The sequence below is a fragment of the Lissotriton vulgaris genome, chromosome 8 (assembly GCF_964263255.1).
Source record: "Lissotriton vulgaris chromosome 8, aLisVul1.2, whole genome shotgun sequence".
NCBI lineage: Eukaryota > Metazoa > Chordata > Amphibia > Caudata > Salamandridae > Lissotriton > Lissotriton vulgaris.
Window position 1 is genome coordinate 1,360,997,077 of NC_141696.1, and position 27,967 is coordinate 1,361,025,043.

The following is a 27,967-nucleotide window of genomic DNA, read 5'->3' on the forward strand; positions in this document are numbered from 1 at the left end:
CTGGATGACTCAGAGCTGGGCTGAGTAGACCCGGGCTGAATTTAGGGTAGTGGAAGGAGATTTCCTTGCACCTGAATAGGGCCTGTCTCCTTTGCACAATGCTGCCTCCACCCAGTGTGGTCATGTTGCACCAGTGAGGACAGAACTGGTTTGGACTGGGCTCAGAGACCCTTGCACAAATAGAACAAAGACATTTTGTATAACTATTAGACCTAAACCCCCTGAACTTTGGATCATTTCTGGAATCCAAGAGGAACCTTTGCCGAGGAGAAGAGCTGGAGAAACTGAAGGAGAAGTACTGCCCCTTTGCTGTGTGCTGTCTGGGGTAGACCTGCACTAGCTAATTCTGCCAAGGAAAGGGTAAGGACATGTTTGTGTGCTGTGTCCCCTGCTTGAGGAAGATCTCCAAGGGCCTGTGTGTGCTGGCCTCCTGTTCTGAAGTCTCAGGGACACAGAGACTTCATCCCCAGCTCCCCTGAACTTCTTTGCTGGAGATTCTGACCTGCCAAAAGGTGCATGTGACTGGGTTGAGCCTCTAGAGGTTGTTCCTGAGATTGGGAGCTGGAAAAGCAACACGACAACAAGAACTGATGCATCGAGGGATCCCGGCTGAAGAAACCGACGCAAAGCCGCTCGACGTTGCTGCATCAATTGCCAACGCATCCCGGATTTCCACGCATTGTACCTGTGCGGCAAGTTTTCCTGACGCATCACCTGCAAACCAGAACCACCTCAGAATCGACGCATCACTTCCCCCTATAGACCAGATTCGATGCATCCCTTCTCCTGCGTGCAGCAGAACTATCACATCGCCTCCCAATGGTCTCAGGAACTGACACATCCCATCTCTGCGGCTGTTGGGCATTGTGAATTTTGGCGCAACTACAGGTACTTTGAAAGAAATGATGCATCCATACTTTTCTATGGGCCAAGTTGGTTGAAACCTTTTTCAAGTCATATTCTTATTACATGTATGTTGGATTTTTGTCGTTTTGGTCTTGTTGATTTTAGATAAAGATCATTTACTTTTCTAAACTGGTGTGGTGTCCATTTGTGGTGGTATCACTGTATTACTGTGTGTTTTGAGTACAAATACTTTATACATTGCCTTTGCGATAAGTCTGTCTGCTCGTGCCAAGCCTTACAGGGGGTGAGCAGGGGTTATCTAAAGTGTGTAACCCCCTTACAGTGATTAGAAGCAAGGGTCCCTATTTGGACAAAGGTACCTACCTGCGCCAACTTGAGACCTCCATTTCTAACAACACTGTTAAACAGTTGTATAAACTTACTTTGTGATTGTGATAGCATCTCTAAAAAATATAAAACATCCACCATCTGGTGATTCATTTTAAACCAATGATGATGTTTTCTATTATATTTTTTAGAGATGCTAACATATTTATTAATGTAATTTATCTCTAATTTGCATTTTTGCAATTGTGTAAAATGAAGGATCTAATTTTGCACTCCCATAGCACTTGCACTTTAAATGTGATTTAAGAGAACTAAATTAATTGGAAAATAAAAAGGGATAAAGGAAACAAAAACATGAATTCATAGGATTGACAAATCACACACTCACAAAAAAAGTATGTAGAGATGTTTAATGGTGTGTTTACTATGTCTATGCCCACTGTATGCACATCGTGGCCACGTGTATATAAGGGTGAGAAAATGGCGTCTATATTATGTGACCAAGGCAGTAGAGACTGATAAAATGCGTAATGTCATAAAAAGATCTGAGTAAATAAATTGCTTAAAGAAGATTCCAGCGGTGTCGGTACCTGTTTTCCTCAGAAGCAGGAGGTGGAAGTGATGTAGTGCAGAGCGTGCTGGTCTCGACTGAACCAACACACCCTCTATCTGGTGCAAGGAGAACTCCAGTAGTTGTGGAAAACTGACATTTATATCAGTATATACCTACGTCCTTTCAAATACCATATAATAACTAAATAACTAACAGTAATATAAAAAACAATACTGCAACATGAATATTTCATAGCAAGTAAAGATCTACCCAATTCCATGACTAAATCCAAATATCACATTTCAACCAAAAAGTGCAGGACTGCCACCCATGTCCTATTACCATATTTTACGAACAATCTCCTGAGGTATATTTAACGAAGTGAATTAAATGTAAGATAGTTTAACATAAGATATACTGAAGACAACTTTCACCCTCAAACACACAGACCTTTCCTATTGTTAGCTTTCTCTTTCTCCATATTACCTCTTCTCCTTCTTCCCATGATAGGGAGATTACCACCCCAAACTTGAAAATGGCATTCTGCATCCATTGTCTACTGTCAAAGACAGATAATCTCATTACTCCGAGACCATCAGGGAAATGTCTGATAAACGTACAGATGATTTATTCTTCTGTTGTTTCATATTAGGCTCGTAACTCAACTTTTGAACTTCTTGGATTATAATCACCTTCCATCCCTTGACCCTTCCCACCTAGAGACCTTGCCCAAAGTTACAATTCTCTTTCATCTTTACATGCCATTCCCTAACCTCTACAACTAACTGGGAGGGTGAGTTTGTTAAATCTGATAAGAACATTGCTCAACTCTTCCTCTGTCCCCATTGTCTAGACTAGAAAAATAACAAATTGTATAGTCTTTAATTCTGCTCTATTTATGAATGCTATCAATCCTAATTTTCAATTCTCCTGCTTGGATCATGCATGATTTGGATCCAAGAAATTCTGCTCCAGGTTCTACTCGATCCCCAGCTGCAAGAATTCCAGTTCCATATAGTTCTATCAGTCTTATTTTTATTTATTATGCTTTTAAAAACGATCACTCCCCGTAAGGGAGAATGAATTTTAATTTATACATAAGCTTACTCATCACTTTCCTTTGAAATGTTTTTCATTGGGTTTTTCATGACAGTTTGCTACTGGACATTATTCCTAGATATGAACATGTTTTTACTACCTCTAATGGCTTACTCGCCAGTCACTAGCTCAACTTTTTTCTCCCTGTCCCAAACGTTATTTATGAATTGCTGTTAGTAATAGTACAATATTGTTCCAATGCATTGTTTTTATATTGTAATACAATTTGGCTGCAGTCAACTAGTGTCAGATTATCTGCATATTGCAGACATCACTCCCTACTGAAACAATCAAAAGGGGAGAATTTCATCAATGTCTCCACTGCCTCTGGTACAGCACAAACCAAACAGGCCCAGTGCTAAGGCACAGTTCTGTTTTAACACATTCTGAATTACGATCTTCCTTGAAAGACTCCATTTTAAATCCACTTCAACATGTGCCCAATTATTTTAATGAAGTCATTGTAAGAATGGGGATCCTATTATTTCATAGTCTCCCTCTACCCAATGTCGACCAAACAGCAAAATAATTTGCTGAATCTCTCCATCGACCTTTGCACACTCCCCCACAATACAAAATAGTGGTCTATTGTTGAATGTCCTGGCCTAAAGCCCACCTTTTCCTAGGGAAGAATAACACATCTACTAGCCCAATCAGTAAATCTTATTAGAATTAAGGAATGTACTTAGATGTCATTGTAGTGCTGACCAGGTCAGACTCCCTTCCTACCTCTCGGAACCAACAAAGACCAACTGTGGAGTGACCCAGGTGTCTTACTCCGATGACACCCAGCTGATCCTCTCCCTCAGCAACAAAACCAATATCATCAAACACAACTTCCAAGAAGGGATGAAAGCTGTTACCACCTGGATGACGAACAACTGCCTGAAACTCAACTCAGAAAATTCAGAAGTCCTCATCCTTGGTTCCACCCCCACAGCATGGAATGACTCCTGGTGGCCCTCTGCCCTCAGGAATCCTCCCACCGTTGGGGTCCTGGGGATAGTAGAGCTTGTCGTGTTGTGCGTAAACTGTAAACTTTGAGATCTTTTAAAAATGTTTTGATGTATATTTGTTTAATTGATGTCTGGCCCAGTCGGAAAGCTCCAGAACCTGGATACACTTATTATTCAGTCCCCCATGGCAAGTTTCCCAGGCTGGATTATTTTTTGGTGTACATAGATCTCTTTCTCAGGAGGTTGGAAGCCTCTCTACACATCCCTCCTGTTATCTTCAGGGCTAGGATACCCAAATGTTGGCCTATGATGACGACATGATAATAATCAGAACTGACCCAGACAGAGCTCTCCTCTCTGTGAAAATGATAACAAAAGCATTTGGGAATCAGTCAGGGTTTCTGTTGAATTGAGCTAAAATCCAGGTATTGATAAATAAATATATGTCTGTCTCCAATAGCAGGATTGTTGAGGAAGCTACATATCTGGGAGCCAGCATCACAGCAAGAGTGGAATGTATAGTCAATTTTAACTTATCCCATATTATGGAAATAACCAAGAAGGATTTTAGTCAATGGGATAATCTGAAACTGTCAATAGTGGGGAGATGCAACCTTGTTAAAATGATGTTGTTGCCAAAATTATTGTATGTTTTTCGTACGATTCCTCTGGAGGTTCATAATGACTGGTCTAAATTAATAGAGGGACTGGTGGCTAGATTCATCTGGTCCTATGGGAGGATTAGGAGGGAGGGCTAATGCATTCTTGTGCCTACCCAGAAACAGGGGGGAGGGGCTCCCCAATTTCAAGTTATATTATATATCTGCAGCTTTTCAATACTATGACCCTTTGTTTAAAAACAAGGCAATGGAGGGAGATGTGCCAGGCTACGTCCCCTCAATTTATGAGTTTCGGAGTGGGGCAACCACTAATGGAGGTTTGTTGAAGTTTTTTGAAGCAAGCTACTTCAAAAGAACTTGGTTTAAAACTCTGATTACCGCATTTCGAAACTGGGCATGTGTTTGGAATAAACTTGGGGTGAGCAGATATAGCAGGTAAACTCCTTTGCTCAGGAATGATCAGCTTACCAGGATATCTCAAGATAACTGTTTAGCCAGATGGGAATTGGGGGGGCTTTGTCATCAAAAGAGAGGGAAAAATAGTTGGGCTTTAGCTAGGTTCAGCGTACAGGCCCTAAACGCAATACAACAAAGAAAAAGTATGCAGTTCCTAGGTGAAATATTATTCACCGCACACAACCAAGTCATAAACAAACACTGGGGCATTCTTGGTGCAGGGGAACTGGCAATTGCGCACCCACGATTTGCTTTTAGGAGATCTAACAACTTAAAAGATCTTTTAATACACACCAGACCTGACCCTAACACCACTACTACACAAAGATGTCTGTGGGGCCTCCCTCCAGTTACCGGCCACCACCCCTGTAGTTCTTGTACAGTCTGCCCACAAACTAGACCTACTAAAGAAATAAAATTAACAGACACCTTTACATTGGTCATGACAAGGCATACCAACTGCAACACTAGTCGCTGTATCTACCTTTTGATATGTCCGTGTGAAAAGCTCTATGTGGGAATGACCATGAGACCAGCAAAAACTAGGATAACTGAGCACAAGAGCAACATCAGATGTGGGAGAACTACAACCAAACTCTATACACACTACACTGAGAAAAAACACAGACCGGAGAGCATCAAATGGCTTATCCTAGAAGCGAACCCCACAATAACATTCACCGGCTTAATGCTGCCCAGATCGGGCTCAATGATGATATCCCTTGGGTTTCATTGAACCCTTGAACTAATACTGTTTTGCATCTTGATTTATTTACTTATCTATTATATCTTGTGCTCTGTTGCATCTACCTAATACCATCGTAATCCCATAACCAACCATACACACTATTGGCTCATGATTTATATCAATACACCTTACAGCAGCCTTATTTAGTGAAATGTGGCCTCCGCTTTATTTCCAGTGTTTATTCAAATTGGCATACAATGCCTGCACTATTCATGGGTTCCGAGTATTATCCTCTTTGCAATGGATGTGCTAACTATTTTAGTTACTTGCCCTCCATTGTTTACATCGGTAATAATCATCCAATATCTGTCTTCATTTAAAAGACATTACGTATCAATACAGGGATTTCACGCTACTTCTCTACACCAGATAGTTAGACCCTCTCATTAACTACCACTAAATAGCCGGGTCTCTCTGCTACACTCCAAGATGGCCGCCTCATTTTTCAGCCGACCACGCATGTCTCGCAGCCCTTCTCACTGTCTCCTACCAAGGCCACCCCTCCATCACCGCCTTGCCTACGATCATTAAGATTATTTAAACACTCCCCGTGCAGCCCTCGTTACCTTCCTGAGGAGCAGCGGTAGGGGTAGCTCGAGTGAACGGTTCCGACTGGGAACAGGTAAGCGCTTCAGTGATAATGTGCATTGTCTTGAATGCCGGGGGTGCGCGTGTCACATCGTTTAGTGGCCGCTGCTTCCCCGTTACTTTGCCATTGTAGGTTTTTTAATTCGGAGACGGGGAGTGCCGGTACATTGCATCTGCTTCCCCCTACCGCCTTCATTATATTTTCCTTTTCCTTTTCTTCTTCTGACAATACGGCACCCTTTCGAGCCCGCTTGGCCAGCGGGGGCTCAGCTCTGCCCCTGCTTGTGAACCGCTTCTGTCTGGTTCACCTCGGGCGGTTTTTGACGCCCTCTGCCTCTTTTGGACCTCGTAATGGGCTAGAAGTGAGGCACTAAGAGGGTTGCACTTTGCAATTAACCCCTAACTTTTTTCATGGATCTATTTCAAGACCCCTTAGGCCTAATGATGTAAGAGACAGTATCCTCTCCTCCTGGGGCACGGGCCCTTCCGGTCTTTACAGACCTTATGCAGACGGACCTGCCTGCCTCCTGCATTCCATGACCTTGACTTCGTTCTTTCCCTCTTATTGTAGTGACACTACTGTTTGAGTGTCGTTATAACCGCAGCATCAGATGAGGCCAGAACACACACTGCTTCAGGTGAGTCTCACGCACAGTCATGTTTTTAGGTGCAGTTTGCTGTATTGTATTTTATGGTATTGAATCTGCTCCCTGTTTCTCTTGCACAAGCGTGTTGTCAACCAGATGGTCACCAATGGATGGATCACTCTTCTGGTACAAAGTGCTTTTTCTATTGTATTACTACTTGCACTACATCCCATGAGCAGTGAAACACAAACTCAGGATTGCTGTGCCTTTATATATATTGCCTCCCTGTTTGTTTTGTATTTCAGGTGGTGTCCCTTCCCTAGGAGGACTCCCCCTAGGCGATTGACAGTGGCAGGTAGAATAGTACACTTACCACTCTTTTATGTAGATAGCTTTTTTTCACGAATTGTCTTTTTACACGGTCCTAAAGAATCGCCACTGATCTTATATTGACAATTACAAGGCGAGAAACATGTCGACCATCTGGGATTAGAGTAGGTTTTCTGTCTCCTAGTTTTCAGAATACACTACCCCATCTTTTATATTTTATTTAGGTAAGGTACCCAACAGAATAAAGTCTTCCAGAGGAATCCTTAACCTATTTTAAACCACTTTACATACATCTACATCTGACTAGGCCCTCTCACCCCCACTGCACCCTTACGGCAAGGAACAAAAGATCTCCGGTAAAGAGCCCCTTTAAGGGTGCCGGTTGGGCATTGCAGCGCCGGCCCAACGAGGAGCAGGCTCATATGATGAAGCATGACACCTAGCTTGCTGGGTGTGTGAGAGCCCTAGTTCCGAAAGGAGGAATTCCCCTCCTCCTTTATTTGTAGACCCTTATTTTATATGCTCCACCAGACATACTTGTCTTGGTTGTGTGCGGTGAATAATATTTCACATAGGAACTGCATACTTTTTATTTGTTTAATTGGGGGGCTTTGGCAGGATTGGGGATCTATTAGCAGGGGACAATATTACATCTTTTGAAGTGGTTAGGGGCATATTTAATATTAAGCCTCTGGATTTATTTAAATATTTACAGCTGAGGGACTTTCTTTGAGGATGGCTGGGGGTACCGCTGGTTTTGCGCAGATTCCCTTAATGGAAATGCTAATAAAGGGTATTGGCTCCAAAATCTCGCAGTTATATGGTTGCTTGCTGGATGGAGTCCCGGATGACCTGGATAAGCACAATGTGAAGTGGCAGGTGAGGCTTGATCTATCGGACTCTGGCTTCCTGAAATCACTCGAGCTGGGTGGCTCATTTCTGTGTTCAACAAATCTGCAATCACAACATTATAAAACAATTTTCGACACCAGTACAAAATTACTAAATGGGGTGGGATGTGGAGATTTGTTGCTTTAGATGTCAGGCATCTGATGCAGATTTGGTCCACATGTTCTCCACCGGTCCTTGCCTAAAACCACTCGGGCTGGAAATAGTAGGCTTTTTAGGCAATGTACTTAAAGTTAATATCTCCCTGTCACCTCAGCTTTATTGTGGGTAGACAAAACAGACAGAGAGGTTGGGGAAGGTCTAACTTGTATAGCTAGCTCAGTTTTTAGGCTCTGTATGGGTTCAGCATGGCTTGATCCTCTACCCCGACCTTTCAGTAATGGAAGGGTGCTTTCTGCAAATTTACAATTTTGAAACAGCACATTACAAACGGAAGAGCAAGAAGGGAAGAATTAAAGGTAGGAGGATCTGGGGCCGGACTTGACCTGGGTCTCTGATCAAATAAATGGCGGAGACAGCCTGGGGTAGTGCCTGGAATTAATGGATTTCTAACTCGGCACCGATTTCTTGTTGATTTTTATTTATGGCTAACTTAATGACATTTTTCATTTTGTAATGTATTTATGTAAAATGTAAAAATGGTATAAATATAAAAAAAGAAAGGAAAGGAAATCCCCCCATCCCGACAGATCACGCACGAAACCTCAGCATCATACTAGACTTATTGCTCACAATGAACCGCCAGATCAATGCCATATCCTCGACCTGCTTCGACACCCTCTGCATTCTTCTGAAGACTTTCAGATGGATCCCAACTGAATCCAGAAAAACTGTCGCACATGCACTCATCAGCAGCAGATTGGACTATGGCAACGCTCGCTACGCTGGAATCAACAAGAAACTACTTTGCAAACTCCGGATTATCCAGAACGTCGCAGCCAGACTGATCCTCGACACCCCTGTTGCAGTCACATCACCCAACACCTCGGTGATCTCCACTGGCTTCCAGTCAAAAGAAGAATAACATTCAAACTCCTGACCCATGCATACATGGCCCTTCACAACACCGAACCTGCATACCCGAACAGCCGCCGCTCCTTCCACTCACTCAAAAGAGACCTCCGATAAGCTCTCGCTGGCCACCGCCCCATGTATCAACAAGACCAGAACGGGAGGAAAGTCCTTCTCTTACCTCGCAGCCAAAGCCTGGAACACCCTCCTCCTACACCTCCGGCAATCTCCCACATTGCCCCAGTCCAGCAAGACCTGGATCTTTGGATGACCCCAGCACTCAACGGAGCCGTCCCTTCTCCCTGGAGTAGTTTCGCTTTACCAACACTGATTGATTAGCCATGCTTATATTGGGGATCTTGAACACAGGATAATAATGTCCCCGCTGCCTCCCCCAACACTGATCCCTGGTCAACAACCCTTCCATGTAATTTTTAAAAGGTCAACAGACTTAGCACTTTCACCAATACATTTTAAACCACACTGATCCTCTCAGAAATCCAAGTGATTTTCCTGACTAATTTATTCAGGTATGAATTTTATCAATTGCAAAAAGATACTCCAACATGTGTTAAGTAAATTGTGCAATGACTCTGAAGTAAGTTCAGGTAAATTCAAGGGGTATGAAAGCCAGTGATTTATATTACGATCTGAAACGCCGTCCCAGCAAAATCCACTATGCCACATTCCTTTTCCATTCTGAAAATGCTTTCAATCCATCTCTTTAAGCAACACCTCATCAGAGGGTATCTACCTAATAACTGGACTGCCCTGAAAAGCTCCCATCGCCTTACCACCCCTTTCCCCCCTGCCAGTCTAACTCTCTTCTTTGACCTGACTCCTGTCCCCTCTTTGAACTGACTCCTGTCCATCTTTCTTCATCATCCTTCCACTCTCCACTGTAAACTTAATCATGATGCAATAGCTCCACACCACCTGTGCTCTGTACTATCCTTTACATTGCCCACTGTAAAGCTCACTCAGGTACTCTCCATTGCTTTGTAGTTATTGCGTGCTATATAAATCCCATAAGTAATGCATTAAAATGCCTTTTTAACACAAATAAATCATATCTCTCTTCTGCTAGTAGTACAGTTTTTTTCTTACCTCTAGTTCTTGGAGGTCTTCAGAATCGCCAGTGTGGTTGTATTTGGAGTGTTTGGTGGCGTGCAGCTTCAGCTTTTCATAGGTGCTCTTCAGCTTCCCAAGCTGAAACACCAAAGCACCATTTTATTAAACATGACTTTCCTTTGAATTGGCATTCGATCATAGTATTGAGCACCCTACAAAATAATCATAGACTAGCTATTTTTTCATTTTATTTAGGCTTTTTGTAATGCTCTACTAATCTCCCTATGATAGTCTCAGGGTGTATGCACTAATAGTTAAAAATAACCATCTCTTAGTCCCAGGTTTTTGCTTTGAATATTTTATTGACTATAGAACTCTGCACTTAGCCCTTCTAGCCAGTGGTAAAGTGCCTGTGCTCCCCCTTCCAACATGATGACATTTGCATACCCCTATTTATGTACAAATACAGCCCTAGTATACGATACCCAAAGTGTGCCCAGGCCTGTAAGTTAAATGTCACTAATATTTGCAGCTCTCATTGTGTCACCCACTACAGTGACAATACAAGCATGTCTGCAGGCCTACCACCAGTAGCCTGGCTGTGCAGGCTAAAACTGCAAATTTCTCCTGTCAGAATAACCTTTTTTGACAGGCCTAAAATCCTCCATTTAAATGTTTAGAAGACATCCCTAAGTAAGCCTTACTGCCTATTAAAACAGCATGCATGGTATTTAAAGTACAACATGTAAAGATTGAATGTTGTACATGTCCTTACAGTGAAAAGGCCATAATAGTAATTTTCACTGTTGCAGGGTTAGCTGCTCCATAAGAAAGCTTTGGGGTACAAAATAACATTTAATATTGCTATTTCTGCCTAGGAAACACCCACAGAGCTCTTTCTTGGACATTTTAAAAATATTTATGTCATGCCGTATTTATTGGTAAAGTCAGATTTCTAAGACATATTTTAAAACAGGTCTTTTTAAAAAGTTACTTGTTACCTGCCTAAAACCTCTAGAAGCCTATTTGCATCAAATGTCACCCAGGAGTGGAGTATCCCCTTTGATGATGAGTGAACTTTCTCCCAGAGCTGAGAAAAAGGACTTTGGTGAGGGGAGGTGCTCTGCTTTACTGACAGGCTGACCAGCAGCGCTGTGCCCAGGAATTTAAGTAACTTCAAAGATGTCTACACTCTCACAGGTAGATGTAGCTAACACCTCGGCCTGCCCCTTTCTTTGTCCCCTATCCAGTTAAACACCAGAAGAGCAGCTGCCGCAGAACAGGTTCAGGGTGACTAAAAAGGAAGCTTGTTTATATACCTGGCCACACCTCTAGGGTGGGCACTCAAGCTAGGCACAGAGATAGAAAGGTTATGCCATGTTAGTTTCGGACAGTGAGGGACAAAAGAGGGGTATGGTTACCCATGGGTACTTCACCCCATTTGTTTGAGAGTGGGCAGAGGCTGCACCCACCCACAGGTGGGTGGCAGGCCTACATGTACTCTTCTCAGATCAAATCTGGACCTGTCAAAGAACAGAAAAGGACTGGACCTTCTGTCTGTGACCTGAGAAGACAGGGCCAGCTCTTCCTCTTGTACCCAGGACGAAGAGTTGGACTCCAAGGGTCATATGCCTGACTTCCAATTTGAGCTACAGAAACACAACAACCTTTAAGAGACCTTTTCTGCATTCACAGCTGACACGTTCCAATTGGACCTGCCCTGGACCCTGCTGCTGGCCTCTACTGGAAGGAATCTTGACCTCCAAGTGCTGTCTCCAAGGTCCTGGACCCGACCCGCACCCCATCAGTCAGGAGCAAACAACTGAGCACGATTGTTGTTTAATGCTTTTTAGTGCTATATTTAAATTCAACTTCAGAAATTCACAACTCCAGTTCTGCTTATTGGATTTTTTTCGATTTCATGTCATTTTACCTATTAAAATGCGATCTTTTTTTTCTAAATTGGTTTAGGATTTTTCTTGAGTTGTGTTTTGATTTTATTACTGTTTGAGTACTGCATACATACTTTACACATTGCCTCTAAGTTAAGCCTGCCTGCTCTGTGCCCTAGCGAACAGGAGGGTTGCCTTCAGGTTAATTAAATGGCTCTAAGGGTTCACAATGTCAGGGATTGCGGTTATTATTTGATGTGGATACTCAGTCCCTCAACTAATACCCACATTTCTTACAATAAGCATCTAGACCAGAGTGGATAGTTAGATCTAATTAACAATAAAAATGTTGGTGTTTCGTTAATATATTCGCTGAGTTACAGTCAAGTTGAAGCAACGATCAGCTAATTGTTTGATATGATACATCTACCCCTCACACTCAACCTCGCAGGATAAAAATATGCAATACAGGATTCTCGAACGGACACCAAATATTGGTAAATTAGCATGCATTTGTTAGAGGCCCTCCTGAGGTCAAATCTCTTGTGCCATCATTCGATAAAGCAGTTAAGAGAAATGAAATTACTTCACAGTTACTTAGCGCCCTCTTGTGTTAGAAATCTAGATTTCACAAATCAAAAATGATATGTGAAAATGGACCGCATTACAATCGCTGTTGAAAGGTAAAAGCATTTGTTTGGCTACTAAGAAAACAACCAATGGCATGACCAATAGGTCTCGCCTTTGTGCTCTTATAAGTGTTTAGCCAGAGCTGTTGGCTTTGTTAATGTTTTTAATATGTGTTGTAGAGCATTGTGAATGTTGTGCAGCATGTTTAAAAGTTATAATAAAAAAAGTGTTATAACTATTTTTGTCACCTTATATATAACCTTCAAAACATTTTATACAACTGAAGTACCCTAATAAAAATCAGAATTAACACCAAAAATGTGATCTAGTTTTTTTGTTCATGCAATGCTATCAATTTCTTGCCTGTTCTAATGCTTTTTTGTTATAGTTTTTATTGTTAGGTGGGGGCAGTTCATCATAGTAACATAATATGACGTGTATTTGTAAAGCGCACTTTCAACCGCAAAGGGGCATATTGGTGCTGAATAACAGATGTCTATTGGTCACCCAAGAGCTGGAGCAAAGAATGGTGTGTGTACAGAGTGGCTGGCATAGTGAGCGTGGAGAGGAGATGGCTCCATGGAGAATGATGGTGTGTATAATCCAATTCCTTTGAGGTTTAGAAATTTTGGGCGGGCTTAGCTCAGAGTAGCATTTCCAGGCATAGGTTTAGTTGTGTCAGTGTGTATGAGGGAAGTGAGAAGGTGTGTGGTTCCCTGAGTATGAGACAGGAATGAAGTGCAATTGGTGAGTGTGGTTTGAGGCTAGAATATATATATTATCCAGTTGATTGGGCTCTTTATTGACTGTAGCTGCTCCTTCCATATACTTCCGTCTTCAAAAACGTGTTCCTGTTGTAATGCGCACCTTTCAACAGTATCCCAAAGAGCAGGCCTTTTGGGCAGTTCATGTATTACAGGAAATATTGAAAGAGAGCAATGTGCAAGCTCACATCAAAAAGCATTGCAGGCACTATGAAATAGTTCCTGGTGGAGATAAGGGGGTTGGAAGACAGCAGTTCCATTGCAAAACTTTCATTGGTGACACGTTTATTTTTTGAATTCCAGAGAGCAAAATTGTTTTGTGCACTCCCAGGCAGCTTCAAGTGAATGGTATAGCCCAGGCCCTAGGGGAACTCTGATTGGTAATCATTTGCGTGGGTGGCAGAGTTCAGAAAGCCGGTAAGGCTCCCAGGGTTAATTGGGCTATTCCAACGCTGTGGTCCTTTCAGGGTAGGTTTTTTTTTATTCTTGTCTCTAGATATTTAGCCTATAGTGGTGGTTGGTATATTATGGCTGGAAAAACCTGCAGCAGTTGGAGAAGCACTCAGGGTTTTATTTGAAGTGGGCAGGGAGAAGCTCATTCAGGCCTGGGTGTATATGAAGAGACCAAAAGGTATTTTCGCCGCCGCAACAAAAAAATGTAGATTCGAGGTGCTCGTTGCTGAAGCGATGAAAGCATTCAGACGCCAGTTTTTAAATTATTCCTTTACCATACTTGTTGCTACAACGACATGCGTTAGGTAAAGCGGCGTTGGACTTTAAAGTCCAACGCTTTCCTTACTGTTGTGTGGATTGGAGTTGAAATAGTAAATTAAACTGTTCCAAACTCCAGCCCTAAGCCAAGTCATTGTAAAGACTTGCCTGGTAAAGGAATGCATGATTAAGAGGCATTCATTGTTGTGTCATACAACTGAAGGTGGCAGGAAGTGATGATAATATTATTAATCAATCTTCAGAACAGAGTCTACTTGTCAGTCAGGGTGATAGTTTTCTAATGGGCCCTAAAGAGACAGGCAGGAGTTTTGTCGGGGTCATAGTGGACCCCAAGGAATTTTACCTGCAGGTAGGTGGGTATGGGTCTCTTGTGATGGTGAGTTGAGCCATAGTGGTCAGGCCGAACACAGGGCCACAGTCCCTGCAGGTCGTGGCGGATTGCAGGCCATTAGAGGGAGAATGCTGCATGGAAACCAACAGATGCAGTGAGGACCAGCCGGCTAGGTTTGCAGTGAACTGGGATGACCAGCCTGAAGGGAGGGAGATGTTTGGTATAACCATCCTGACAGCATTGGAGAAGATTTAATCATCGCCGCATCAACTCTCTAAAAAAGTTGATTGAAAACATTGTGATAGGGGTGTGGGTGATGGGGAGTGTCTGGGCGTGGGTACTGCATATTTGGAAGGGCAAATGGAGGGCAACTTGGACCATGAGGAGAATGAAGAAGAACTGGAGGAGGGAAAATACCATCTTGACAAAAACATAAAGAGGTAAAAAAAAAGTGGAGGGAGCAAAAAAGGGGGGGAGGGAGCTAAGCTTCTTTCCAAAAGTCATATCTTACAGGCAGTGGTTTAACTAGTGGAGTCACTGGATAAAAGAAGGCATGTTAAAAGACCACAGAATAATGGCAGACACAGGTGATGGTCCCCGGAGTCAGCGGACAGACTGAGGACAGGTGAGACTCAATGGTAGTGTAGTTGGGAGGGAAGTAACACTAAGGAGTTGCACAGAAAGGTGCACAAGGGAATACGGCTGATAGCAGTGGATAAGGGAATCGGTACAGACCCTGCAGAAATGCAGGTAATAAAGAAACTGGGGCTGGCAAAGGAGAGAATACCAAGGTAAGAGGGAATACTGATAACACACCAAACACCGTAATAGACAAAGAAGAGCAGTCAAAAGGAGATGGGGTAAAGCATAAAACAGAGGTTTGAAAAGACTGCCTTACATGGGGCTATCCATGCCTTTGGGGACGCATTTGAGTAGTATGACGAAAGAGAAGATTTGAATGGGAGAATTTGTTGATGTGTATAAACTATTACATAGAGAAATACAATCCAAGGAGGGTTCCAGAGAAGAAGCTTAGGAACTACCAAAGAGATCTAGAGTACCCACAACAATAGACACGTGAATGTCCGCATGTTTAATATTTGCCAGCGTCTACTGTGAAAAGTTTCCAGAGAGGTTGTGTCAATATTTAAGTATATAGATACCATTCGTAAGCCCATATGGAGTTTGGGGAGTTTGCATGGTTGCACTACAGTGAGGAGTTTAGGGCTGTATGGTGCTTATAACAGATAAACCATGGGGAAAGTGGAGAACGAGCTATGGGTGCAAATGATGTACATATAGAGACGTCCTCAGACAATGTACACTGCATGTGGCTTGGCGGGTCAACACCAGCCTTATTTCAGGAAGCCCACCTCGGGGTGGGACATGGGGTAGAGGCCAAAGTCCCAATTCAGGCACCTACTTGATTTTTAAAAGGGGTTATTGCCCGAGAAACTCTTATAAGTATAAACACAAGTGTTGTAATTGCAGGCAAAGTTTTGGGGCAGCGGGCAAGGCAGGGAGAATCCATCCAGCCTAGTTACAAAGGCTTTTACACCAATTAAGGTGGAATGTTTGAGTTATTGGTTACAATTTTACCATAACAGAGAAGAGGAAACAAGGTTGGAATGGGGCTTCAGAGAAGGTTTCAGACTTGGTTATCAGGGCCCAGAACACGCAGGTTTGCAGAGAATTTAAAGTCAGCAAAGTAACATCATCGTATACTTAGACAAAAGTTGAACAAAGAAGTAACAGAGGGAAGGATCGCAGGTCCTTTTACATCCTGGCCTTTGCTTGATTTAACGATTTCTCCCCTAGGGGTGATACCTAAGAAAGCTGTGGGCAAATTTCACGATTCATCACTTTTCATGGCCCCAGGGTTTGTCCGTCAACAATGATAAGCAAGGAAGGAATCTGCAGTGCAGTTTCCTTCAGTGGATGTAACCATTGCTCTAGTTATATTAGTGAGCCTAGGAGCTGAATTAGCAAAATGCAGCATCGAGTCAGCTTTTTGACTACTCACTGTTCATCCTTCAGAATCTTCTCTGTTAGATGTTCAATTTGACAATCAGTTGCATGTTGATAATTTTTACCAATGGGATGTGCTATCTCTTGTAGTTTGTTTGAGTCATTTAGTACCTTTTTGCAGGGGTGCTATACATTATTAATTGATTACCCATTACTTAGAGGATTTTTTGTTTGTAGGTGCAGGAGACACACAGGATTGTAATGCAGCCTTAAAAAAGTTTCACGATATGTTAGGTGCGTTGGGTGTGCCGTTGGCTCCCGAAAAAAATGGAGGGTCCTAGTACATCTCTAGATTTCCTTGGATTTGAATTGAACAGAGATACAATGGAGGTGAGGTTACCTGAATTGAAGGTTAGAGAGTGGTGTGTTACTCGAAGAAGCAATGGCAGCACCATAAGTACAGCTGAAAAAAATTCAACGACTATTAGGCCTTCTCAATTTTGCTTGTCATGTTCTAAGAGCGGGTAGGACTTTTTGTCGGCAGCTTGGTTTTGCTACGTCAGGAGCTAAGTTAGTTAATGTTTTTGAAAGGTTTTAATGGCATCATCATGTGGTCCCTTGATTTGGATTTCGTTTGGATTGTTTAGAGAGTCTCAGATGCAGATGGCGCCAGTGGTTTTGGTTTATTCTGTAAAGGTAGGTGGTGTGCAGAAAAATGTCTATCGAAGTGGGTGGAGGAGGGTAGGAGCATTGCCTTCTTTGAATTCTTCTCTTTGTTGGTGGCTTTGTCAGTGTGGGGAAATACCCTGGATAATGAAACTGTCACTTTTTATGTGGACAACAAAACAGTTGTGGATTTGGTCAATGGTCAGAAAGTAAAAGATAGGCATCTTTTAAGGCTACTGCACAGATTCATGCTTGGTTGCGTGATGTTTAATGTTGTTTTTAGAGCCAAGTATATGCCAGGTGAGGACAGTAACATCACAGATGCATTGTCTCGTTCACAGTGGCAGAGATTACTTGGCTTGGCTCCCGGAGAAGATTTGAAAACAAGCATTTACAATGCAATGGTTTCGCCTTTGGAAAAGTTAGAGCTATTGGCATTGTAAATGACAAAATTTGTATTTATGTGTTGGTTTTGAAAACAGATAAATAAATGGCATTGTCATTTACATTGCCATTAGCTTAATCTCTCACAAATGTGAGACCTATTGTACCCTACAGACGAGCTCATCACTCAGACAGCAATTACTACCACACACACCCAGAGCCACACACACACACACAAATCCAGCCACACACACACACCCAGAGCCACACACACACACCCCCAGAGCCACACACACACACACCCAGAGCCACACACACACACACCCAGAGCCACACACACACACACAGAGCCACATACACACACACACCCAGAGCCACACACACAACAGAGCCACACACACACACCCAGCGCCACACACCCAGAGCCACACACCCAGAGCCACACACACACACACCCAGAGCCACACACACACACACACCCAGAGCCACACACACACCCAGAGCCACACACACACACACACCCAGAGACACACACACACACACAGAGCTACACACACACACACACACACACACACACACACCCAGAGCTACACACACCCACCCAGAGCCACACACACCCACCCAGAGCCACACCCACCCACCCAGAGCCACACACACCCACCTAGAGCCACACACAAACTCAGGAGAGCAAGCACAGCGAGCGGGCAGGGAAGCAAGCACAGCGAGGGGGCAGGGAAGCAAGCACAGCGAGGGGGCAGGGAAGCAAGCACAGCAAGGGGGCAGGGAAGCAAGCACAACAAGGGGGCAGGGAAGCAAGCACAGCGAGGGGGCAGGGAAGCAAGCACAGTGAGGGGGCAGGGAAGCAAGCACAGCCAGGTGGCAGGGAAGCAAGCACAGCCAGGTTGCAGGGAAGCAAGCACAGCCAGGGGAAGGGGAGCCAGGGGGTGGGGGAGCAAGCACAGCCAGGGGGCGGGGAAGCAAGCACAGCCAGGGGGCAGGGAAGCAAGCACAGCCATGTTTCCAGTGCTTGGCTATTCTGAACAAACCATTGGTATCCAGACTGCCACTCAAACGAAAACAACTCCCAGAATACCTTAAATAGCTAAATGAAACCTCAGAAGTAGAAACATTATGTCCTGACTACACGAGAGAGGCTGCAATTGTAACTGCGAGGGACAAATACCACTGAACTGGGAAGAAGACGGCATACAACTATAGTGGAGGAATAACAACCTCGTACACTACTGACTACCACTGTGCTTTGGATCCAGGAACACCACAGGCCCAGGTTTGGACGCTACTCCAGAAATGCCACAGCACAGAAAGAATAACATTACCTAATGTACTTGTGTAATGTAGTTGGTGCTCATGTAAAGCACTCCAATACCTACTTTCGCGTTATTTAAAACTGCCCAAAAATAGAAGCTGGGTTGAAGTCCTGGCAATGTGTTACAAATGCAGGTCATTAAAAAACGTTTTTTCTTGTTATTGAGGCCGCAGAAACAGCCAGCCTCGAGGAGCAGCTTCAAGCATGGGGAGTAACTGTGACGGTGAGTAAGCTGTTTACTGGGCTAGTTCTTTAGATGCTTACCGTGCCGCGAGAGCGGGGACGGGGCTTCGTGATAGGAGAATAAAGACTCTGCAATGGACAGAGGCTGGTAATCTATAAGAGCGGTATACGTGGCATTGTGTGAGCCTTGGCCATGCTGAATCACGGTAAAATATCTAATCCACGTCTCTGTACAGGGACAATCAAATAATGTACCAAAAAGAGAAGTAGTATCCAGAGACCTCACGAAAGCATCCCATATGCCCAGCTGTAGCGATCTTTTCAAAATCCTTGAAGCGATGGCCTTCAGGTAAAGGATCCAAGCAAGGATCCAGCTACTGAATAGTAACCCAACGGCCCAAGTAGAAGGGAAAGTGGTATTGGAGCCATAGTCAGTGAGGAGGGGAGACATATCAGGGTGTCACCTGCCTTCGCTATTAATGTTCCTGACCATGGAGCCACAGGCCCACCACATGAGAAGTGTTGGTAGTAGGAGGGGACTGGGCACAATGATGGGACATTCACAAGTCATCTTATTGAACCGATGACATTTTGCTATACAATATGATTATGGGACTGCTGCTGTCATTTGAAGTACTGAGGGAATTTAGGAAGGCTTGTCGATAAGGGCAACTAGAACGAAGTCCTGTCTTTAGCCATTGACAAATGAAGATGAAAAGGTTATCAGCCAGGCAGACACACAAGAACAAACCCTCGAGAAACCAACTTTAAATACTTAGGGATCAGAATACATCCACAACCTACTGACTTAATAGCTGCCAATCTGAACAAGGCTTTAGCATCCGCTAGGGTATCGGTTCACTTCTGTTAAAAAAAAACTGCTTATATCAATGCTATGGAGAGTGACACTTTCAGAAAATGCTGCTCCACCCACATATGCTGGACCTCTTTTCAAATATATACCAACCATTCTAAACAAGTCCTTCTTTCATGAACCTAACACCATACTGACCGAGTTAACATATCGCACTGGCAGAGTGTGGGGTTGGAGAGATTTTCTTGCCTGTAGATGACTGCAGCCTAGGCATTCGGAAGTTTGCCCTGCATCTAATCATGTTGCATGCTACTGGAAGAAGCCAAAAACTATTTTACAAAATACCAGTTTCAGTTTTTGCACAGGTTTTTGCACGGCTTAAATGCGTAGCTATACACTATTGTAACCGCAAATCACTACTGCCTGCATTAGTAATTTGTGGTCCTCATCATAACAAAAGCACGTAGGAGGAGATTGACAAATCTCCCCATTGCCTGTGTGTGTGGGTCAAGTGATAGAGAGACAAAGACAACATCCAGATTCTAAGCCACTTCCATCGAGGTAGGCATTAGGTAGTAGAAATTGTATTTAAACCAAAATCAAGTTTGGAACAGTTCATGTTCTTACTTAGTATGCCTTTAAAATCACTGTATCAAGTCTGACTTAACAAGATGAAGATATCCCTCGGAGGAACTTTCCTGGGGGTTCCGGCAGTTAGAGGGGCGCCGCGGTACAGGCGTCTTGGCGGGACCTCGAGGGGGTACAGCAGAGGGTCCGGGGCGCAGGCAATCCTTTGCGGCACTTAGAGACTCCAGATGCAAACACGGCGGTACGAAGCGGCCTGTGTGGTTCAAAGGCACAGGGCGGCTCACGATACGGCCCAGGTACGCCCTGTACTGGGGGCAATAGAAAGGATCAAGGGCACTCAGGCGGCGTGCGCGCCGTACCTTCCAGCGGACACTGCAGGCTGGCGCGAGGCGTACTGCCGAGGAAGCCAGGCGGTACATCTCAGAAGGTGGGTCAAAGGGCAGGTGCAGTTGGGTACGCCTCAGGCATATGATACGTACTTCGCTGGACCCTGCCGGCTGGTGCTAAGGTGTACGCTTCAGGCATACGTGGTGTACGGGGAGCACCCACAGACTGCTGCACTTCTGGCGTACCTTTGGGCTTAAAAGCGGCAATGAGGCAGGCGTAGACAGGGCTCCTGGGGCAATCTGGCGGCTCTCCTCCCAGTGGGGCTCGTACAGGCGTCTCCAGCTGAGACGTACGGGCGGGGCGCCCCCGGGGACGGGAGCGGGAATAAATCAGGCAGAGTCCTCAGTCTGCGGGACGTTTGCTTAGCGCGTACCTTTCCAGGCGGGGGAAGGCTCTCACGATCCACAGCGCACAGCGCACAGCTCACAGGGGCTGCGGATCTCAGGGGCACAACGCACAGGGCTCGCCGGTACACTTGTACGGCCGGGCGGGCGCAGTGCAAGCTCTTAGCCAGTGGGGATGCGGCGAGCGGTGCGGTCCGGCAAGAGGGAGGTGAAGCGGGCAGAAGCGGCCCAGGGACACAGTGCAGACACGGCTCGAGGTCGGGTTCAAGACGGCACTGCGGAGCTTCTCAAGTAAGCTACCACCCGGCCGCCATCTCAGGATAAATGATTAAAACAAACCTAAAAAAAAAAACACCGCCCACCGCCCCAATGACGATTGCAAAGGGGCGGAGAGCGAAAAAATCGCCGGAACGCCCACGAATCTGCTCGGGGAATGAGTGACGCATCACTGTTCCAATGGCTAGCCTCCATTTATGGAGCTAGCCAATGGAACAGAGAGGCGGGACAAAGCCCCATACTGGTAAACAAAAGTTTTCGCCTGCGCGAACGCTGCTGCGCAGTGGATCGCCAGGCCAAACCTAAAAAACACAGGTGCTGCAGGAGGTATGGGAGTTTGTGGACTGCGAATGCTTGAAGTTGTTGAAAAATCTCTGACAATAATCACTAGAACCTCTTATAGGAAAGCATTGGAGGAATTTTTGAAGATGGCGGAGTCTCGTTGAAGTCAAGAGAGCAAGTATGCTTGCTGCGCAGAGATGATGTATTAGGATTTATCATGAGTAATATAGATAAGAAAGCCTCAGCTACAACAATTGCTGGTAAGTTAGCTGGTTTTAGTTTGTATGGCAAGTTTTTCTGGGGCTATGAGCTTTCAGCTGGTCAGATGGTAGGAGAATGTTGCAAGGCTGGGCTAAAGAAAATCAGACGGGTTTTTATCAGGGATCCTATATCCACGAAATTGTTGTTGTATATGGTGAAGGGCATATCTTCGATATATTTTCCTTATTTTGAACCATTTTTATTCAGGTTACGCATGTCTTGGTTATTTTTCATACCATTTAGGATATTTGAGCTATTAGGGAGAAGCCAATCAGGGGGTATGAGAGTATAAAAAATAAAAAACGTGACAGGTGAAGCAATACAAATCTTTCTGGAGTGGTCCAAAACTGACCAAAGAGGTAAGGGAGCAAAGCTTTTAATAAACAAAATAGGCGGGTTGGTGTGCCCAGTGATAATGTGATTTCAAAGCAGCAGGTGGGCCTGATTCAGGTGTAGTTTTGGCTCACCAAGATGGCACTCGGCTGCTAGTGTCCCAGGTTCTGAGGGTCATGAGAAAGGTTTTATGTCATGTTGGTGAAGATCCTTTCTGTTTTGGCACTCATTCTTTCAGAATTGGAGCTGTTTCTGAAGAGTGAGGGTAGTGGGTGTAGTCAATACCCAATGCAAGGCATTGTCTTAATTACTCCACTCCCGCTGCCAGATTCCAAGCGTGGACTGAAGACGCCGTTTTCCGAGTGGCAGTGAAAGCACTTTGAAAAAGAGGACATTACGCTACCCTTCTAACTGCGATGAGGACACCGCCATCCCTGATTACAACTGATGTGAGGTCCTTGATGACTCTTAGGAACCTCTGGAGAAATTAAGACAATGCCTTGCATTGCGTATTGACTACACCCACTACCCTGACTCACACACGGGCATACGAGTTTGACACGACCCAGGTACTAAGGTTGCCCTCCCGTCCTGAAGAAGACCCGCAGGCTGAGGCTCCCACTTACCCCAGAGCATTATGTCGGGTCGAAACGTCGACGCCCCTCAATACTTTACTTGGACCACAAACTCCCCCATTGTGAAAACGTGCCACATGAGAATTTGTATTGTGTTACGTATGAGAAACAACTATGTTTGAATACTAAATGTGGCCAAGATGTAAAAGTGACTGAGATCATATGACCAGTCTAATCTACAGCACCAACTTTTTCTTCTTCTACTCACCCTTTCATCACTTGAGCACTTCTTTCTTGCACGTTCTTAGGAGTAACCTCCTTTGTGTACCATAAGTGTCTATAAGTAAATGAGTTAATAATTTACTGTTGAAATACGGTGGAAATAAAAGCATCTTTTGTTGGTCTTGGTTGTTGCACCACTAGATCAAAATGGATGTATTATATACTGTGAACAATTAATGCTAAGGCTCCAAAGAAGCAAATTATGATTGTAGGTTTGTTTTAGTCTATTTAAATTAAGGTCTAGGACCATTGTTTTTCATAACGAATTGTACCCAGGTCCAGGACCACTTTGGGGTACCCCATTTTTGATAATGGCTGCATATCTGTTACCAGTAGAGTTCAGGGGGTTGCATTGCCTGGTTAAAAGCTCTATTTCAGGCGCAGTAGGAGTGATCCTAGCCATGAGGGCAGGTTTCAATTGCATCTATTGTCTTTGGCTAAGGGGGAGGTAAACATTTTGCTAATTTAGGCATACTTAACTGAGACAAGGAAAAATTAGATTTATCCCTCTGGACATAGAGCAACAGAGTATTTACTGCAAAACTGAACTCCAATGGTTCATATACAAATCTCCACTGACAGATAACCAAGTGGGCTATATTTTGCTGTATGATTTTATAACAATCTTCTGCATAATTCTTTTGTCCTTTCCGGAGAAATTATCCCTGTGAGTTCGAATAATCCCACCTGTAGAGACCCTTCTTAGCTAAATATCTGCTATGGTGTTTTACTCTATGTCTAAGAATTTCGATGGCTGCCTCTCAATCCATGAGACTCTGCACCTGTTAGACTTGTATTGGTGCACAATGAAGTCAGCGCTCAAAACCTTTGCTCTGTCCTTTGGCATTCTCTTCCCTTTCTTAGTGGCAAGGACCCCTTCAAGGTTAAGTGTGTTTTCTCTTTCCATTAAAACACTAAGACCATCCTTGAACCCTCTGCCAACTCCTTGGTAAGACAGGGCCCCTCTGTACACAGTGTGGACACCACCAACAGTTGAAGGGGAGTCGTCAGGTACCCTAACTCCCTTCAATTTTGACTGGGGGATCAGACAGGACAGTGATGGAGAATTGGAAGACACCTTCTCAGGTGGTCTCTCATTGCAGCCATAGAGACATCTAAAGTGAGCAGGATCACTGAAGGGAGCTTTCAGCACCTTCAGTAAATTGAGCCTGGCAAAAACAAAAACATAGGAATACACTGTAATGATGTCAGGGTATGAACTCGATGCAATTTTAGGTAGCAGGTCCCCGTGAACCTACTTTGTGACCTCACTTTGTGTTGCAGTGCACATGGGAGTGAGATATCACCGATTCAACCTGACATAGAGAATGCTGGCCAGGGTCGGGCTGGGACAGAAAGTAGGCCCGGGCACCAAAATAAAAGGGGACCTTCTTGGCGAATCAGATAGCTAAAAAAGTAGCCGGAATATGTAAATCAGCCTGTACTTAAGTTGTAAAGACACGCTATCTGAATATTTTGCAAGGTATGAGACTGCATTCATTTGTGTTTGCTGCAGGTAGTGTCTGTGGTAATATCAGGAAAGTCAACGATAGAAACCGGCCCACCTGGCCATAAAACAGGCCCTAACTGCTAAAAAACTGGCCGGCACACTGATCTGTCGCCGGCCCATCGGGTACTGGCTGTTTACCCTGAAGGCCAGTCCAACCCAGAAGCTGGCGACATATTTGCATAGCTCTGTCTACTAATAGCATTACCGGGTCTCCAGACCATTAGGCCACTCTCCCACTAAAAAAACTGACAATGAGTTCAAATTACACCTTGCAAATGTAAACAAGAGTCCAACAAAGGTAAGGTCATGAAACGTACCTGATATTTGAGTGAATTCAGCTGTCCTTCATACTTCTGAATGATCAGGTTCTGAGACTTCTCTGCGCTTTCCAGCTTCTTTCTAAGGATTCCCAGCTAGGTTTGATATATAAACAACACAATTAGTTTTTATAAAAGTAATGGGTATGAGAAAACAAACTAGACACTGCAAATTGACAAATCCCAATTGGCTTGTTAGATTTTTAGGGAAGCCCACAGTCAAAGTGAACAAAACATGGTCAAATGGCAAAATGTGAAATGCCCCACATGGGATTGTGCATGGTGGGATGTTAAAAGCGTTATGACAGGACTGGCAAGCACTTTGTGACCCTGCAATGCTAACATGTCAGAGTAAAACAATGTCAGATATGAGGCCCCTTCTCTAACATTGGATGTCACTTACAAAGTGTGCCTTGAAGCCCCAAGGCCCAAATGCATAATGTTCACAAGAGAAGCAGAGAAATGTACCAAACTTGAATTTTTCACTAAATATTACACTCAAAATGCCCCAATGGAAGGATTATGGCAGCTTTGCATTGGCAAAGCTTGCAATGCCTCTTACAGAGCAGATTGTTGTAACTTCGGCTAGGAAGCAGGTGCAGATACCATCTTTGTGACTATGTGTTACTCCACGCTACTCCCCCCCCATTGGAGAACTCAGGATTGTGGTACCAGTGACTCAAATGTTGATTTTAGGCAGGCTGTTAATTCCTGCCCTGTGAATGGGAAGTTATCTCACCAGTTTAGGCAGACACACTCCTCTGCCAGGCCTGTAGCTGGCCTTCCCCTGAACTCATAACAATTTGGAAGTCAAGGATCCCAGTTGGAAAGGAAGGGAAAGACTGCAGATTGGAGATCAGTCAGTGATGATGATGATGAATAGGATTGTAAAGCACACAGATGCACCAAGAAGTGTCCACTCCCTAGTCTTCTCACAATGCAATTACAACTGAGAAAAAAAACCACGTTTCAACTTCTTTTTGAAGATCTGTTCCGAACTCACCAGAGGAGGTCCGGGGGAATCTATTCCACTCAGAGGGAGCAGGAAAGGAGAAAGAGCGCCCGCCAGCCCCAGCGCGGTTAATACACCATACAAGGTCACAGAGCAGAAGAATAGAAGAATCTCTCTGTTCACAACCCACAGGCCTGATCCAGTGGAGAGAGACCTATGATGCAAGGCTCTCTTCTGAAATCCTGGATCTTCGCACTCTGGAGGATTTAATAGATGGATGATGAGGGTGAGCAACAATGAATCTTGGAAAGTAAGAGGAAGGCACTGGTTATGAGAGGAGGGTCTGTGGGAGGACTTAGATATCACTGAAAGCCCAGCGAGCCAGCTGACAGGAGTGTCCCAGTAATGACATTAGATATTCTTCCCTGTAGGGTAAATGAAGTAAAGAAACGTCTGGGTGGGTCCAGAGTAGAAAAGTAGCCAAGATAGAGTCCGAGCCTTACACCAACCACTGCTGCACGCTAATACGAGGATAGGAAGCCCGCTATATAGTTTAAACCTGAAGAAGAAGGGACTGGGGGTGGTATGATCTCTATTGCCTTGGAAAGGAGGGCGGAAAATCCGGCTCCCCTTAGTTCACTCGAGCTGAAAAGCTCCTCCACAGTTTGGGGCGCTGGCCTCCTGAGAGACCATAGCTAACAAAAGACTAAGAGAACGCTTCTCAAATTTGGGTAAGGAGTAAGAAGGCTCACAAGGAATCTTTGAAAGCAAAATTTGGGCCACTTTGCTTTTGTCCCCGTCAGAATGACTGGATGAATTTGCCAGCAGCCCTTCTCCTAGCTTGCACTGATTTGGTAGTGCAGATACACCCTATGGGACAGTGTGGAATGCCTGGACTTGCCCTTCTTCTTCATGGTAGCCAGGCTGTGCTGACCCACAGAAGACTGGGCTACTCAGTCAGCTGTGCTTCTAAGCTTGTGTGACCCCCCCACCCCACCCACCCTAGTGGCTTAATTTGAGCCAGTGGTTTCCGATGTTCAGCACCGGTCAACACTTAATTGCTGGAACCTGCACTTCTGACAGCTGTCACTCGGTGGCGCTGTTTGTTTAATTTAAGGATGAGCAGAACAACAATTTTTTTTAGTTCGATATACATTAAAAAACACCTAATACCTGCCACCCAAACCAGTTTTAAAGCTTTGCGGTCTGAAACAGTCTGATTCGTCAACTTGTAGCTGTATTATGGTTAGAAGTTGTGTAAATACAGTGGCAATGTGTGGGGCACATAGTGATGGCTTCTTAATAGGGCCCCAGCACTTCTTTTTTTACAGGTTAAGCACTGCCCCCCAGCCTCCAGGTGTAGGTACCCAACTCGAAAGTGGGCAGAAGAGTGAAAATCCACTAACTGAGGGCTGGTAGCCTGCAGTGAGTATTCTCATGCAGCAAGGTTCCTGTTGTTGAAGATGCAGTTGGGGGCACGGAAGACCCCTTCCCCTTCTTGTTTGTTCGAACAATGTGCATAACCAAGGAAGCATTTTGCCTCATTTCAATAAAAAACGCATGCGCCAGAGACGAAAAGATCACTGGCTCACCCACCGTTCTCCCAGCAGCATGTTATTAGTTTTTGGTACAAGACTGACATCTAGTGGCCTTTCTTGATAATGCTCCATTACTTCCAAAGGATTTTGGTCCCAACTACTCAATGAGTGTTTTGTGAACGATTGTACACTGGAACATCGAGTACAGACTAATATCATGAACAACATATTGAGGAACAAAATATCGAAATATTATAAGTGTGCATATAGGGAAGTATAGATTTCTAATGTTATCTATATGTTCGCATGTACCTTGAAGATCTACATATCGTCGAGGAACATAGATGTGAAGTTAGGTATAAAATATCTATGTATACTGGCATTTCGATATTTTGTCCTTTGTCCTTTGATGTGCTATCTATGATATTCGTGTCTACACAACATTCTGTAGTCAATATTCAGCATCACAACGTTTTGTACAGACTCTTTAGAAACTCCCCTGAACAGATG

At 44.3% G+C, this 27,967-nt stretch overlaps 1 protein-coding gene and 1 long non-coding RNA gene across 2 annotated transcripts in view; one reads left to right on the top strand and one right to left on the bottom strand.

Annotated features, from left to right (window-relative positions):
* Window positions 1-27,967, bottom strand: part of DEUP1 (deuterosome assembly protein 1) — a 388,243-nt gene that overhangs the window by 314,715 nt on the left and 45,561 nt on the right. Inside the window, exons 4-5 of the mRNA XM_086935316.1 lie at window positions 24,968-25,063; window positions 10,158-10,259 (exon numbers count right to left, since the gene is read on the bottom strand). Of these exons, the coding sequence (XP_086791442.1) occupies window positions 10,158-10,259; window positions 24,968-25,063 (198 nt within the window). The remainder of the gene's footprint in view (window positions 1-10,157; window positions 10,260-24,967; window positions 25,064-27,967) is intronic.
* LOC147698743 (uncharacterized) overlaps window positions 6,181-27,967 on the top strand; it is a 38,819-nt gene continuing 17,032 nt past the window's right edge. Inside the window, exon 1 of the long non-coding RNA XR_015299362.1 lies at window positions 6,181-6,247. This is a non-coding gene — a long non-coding RNA (uncharacterized LOC147698743). The remainder of the gene's footprint in view (window positions 6,248-27,967) is intronic.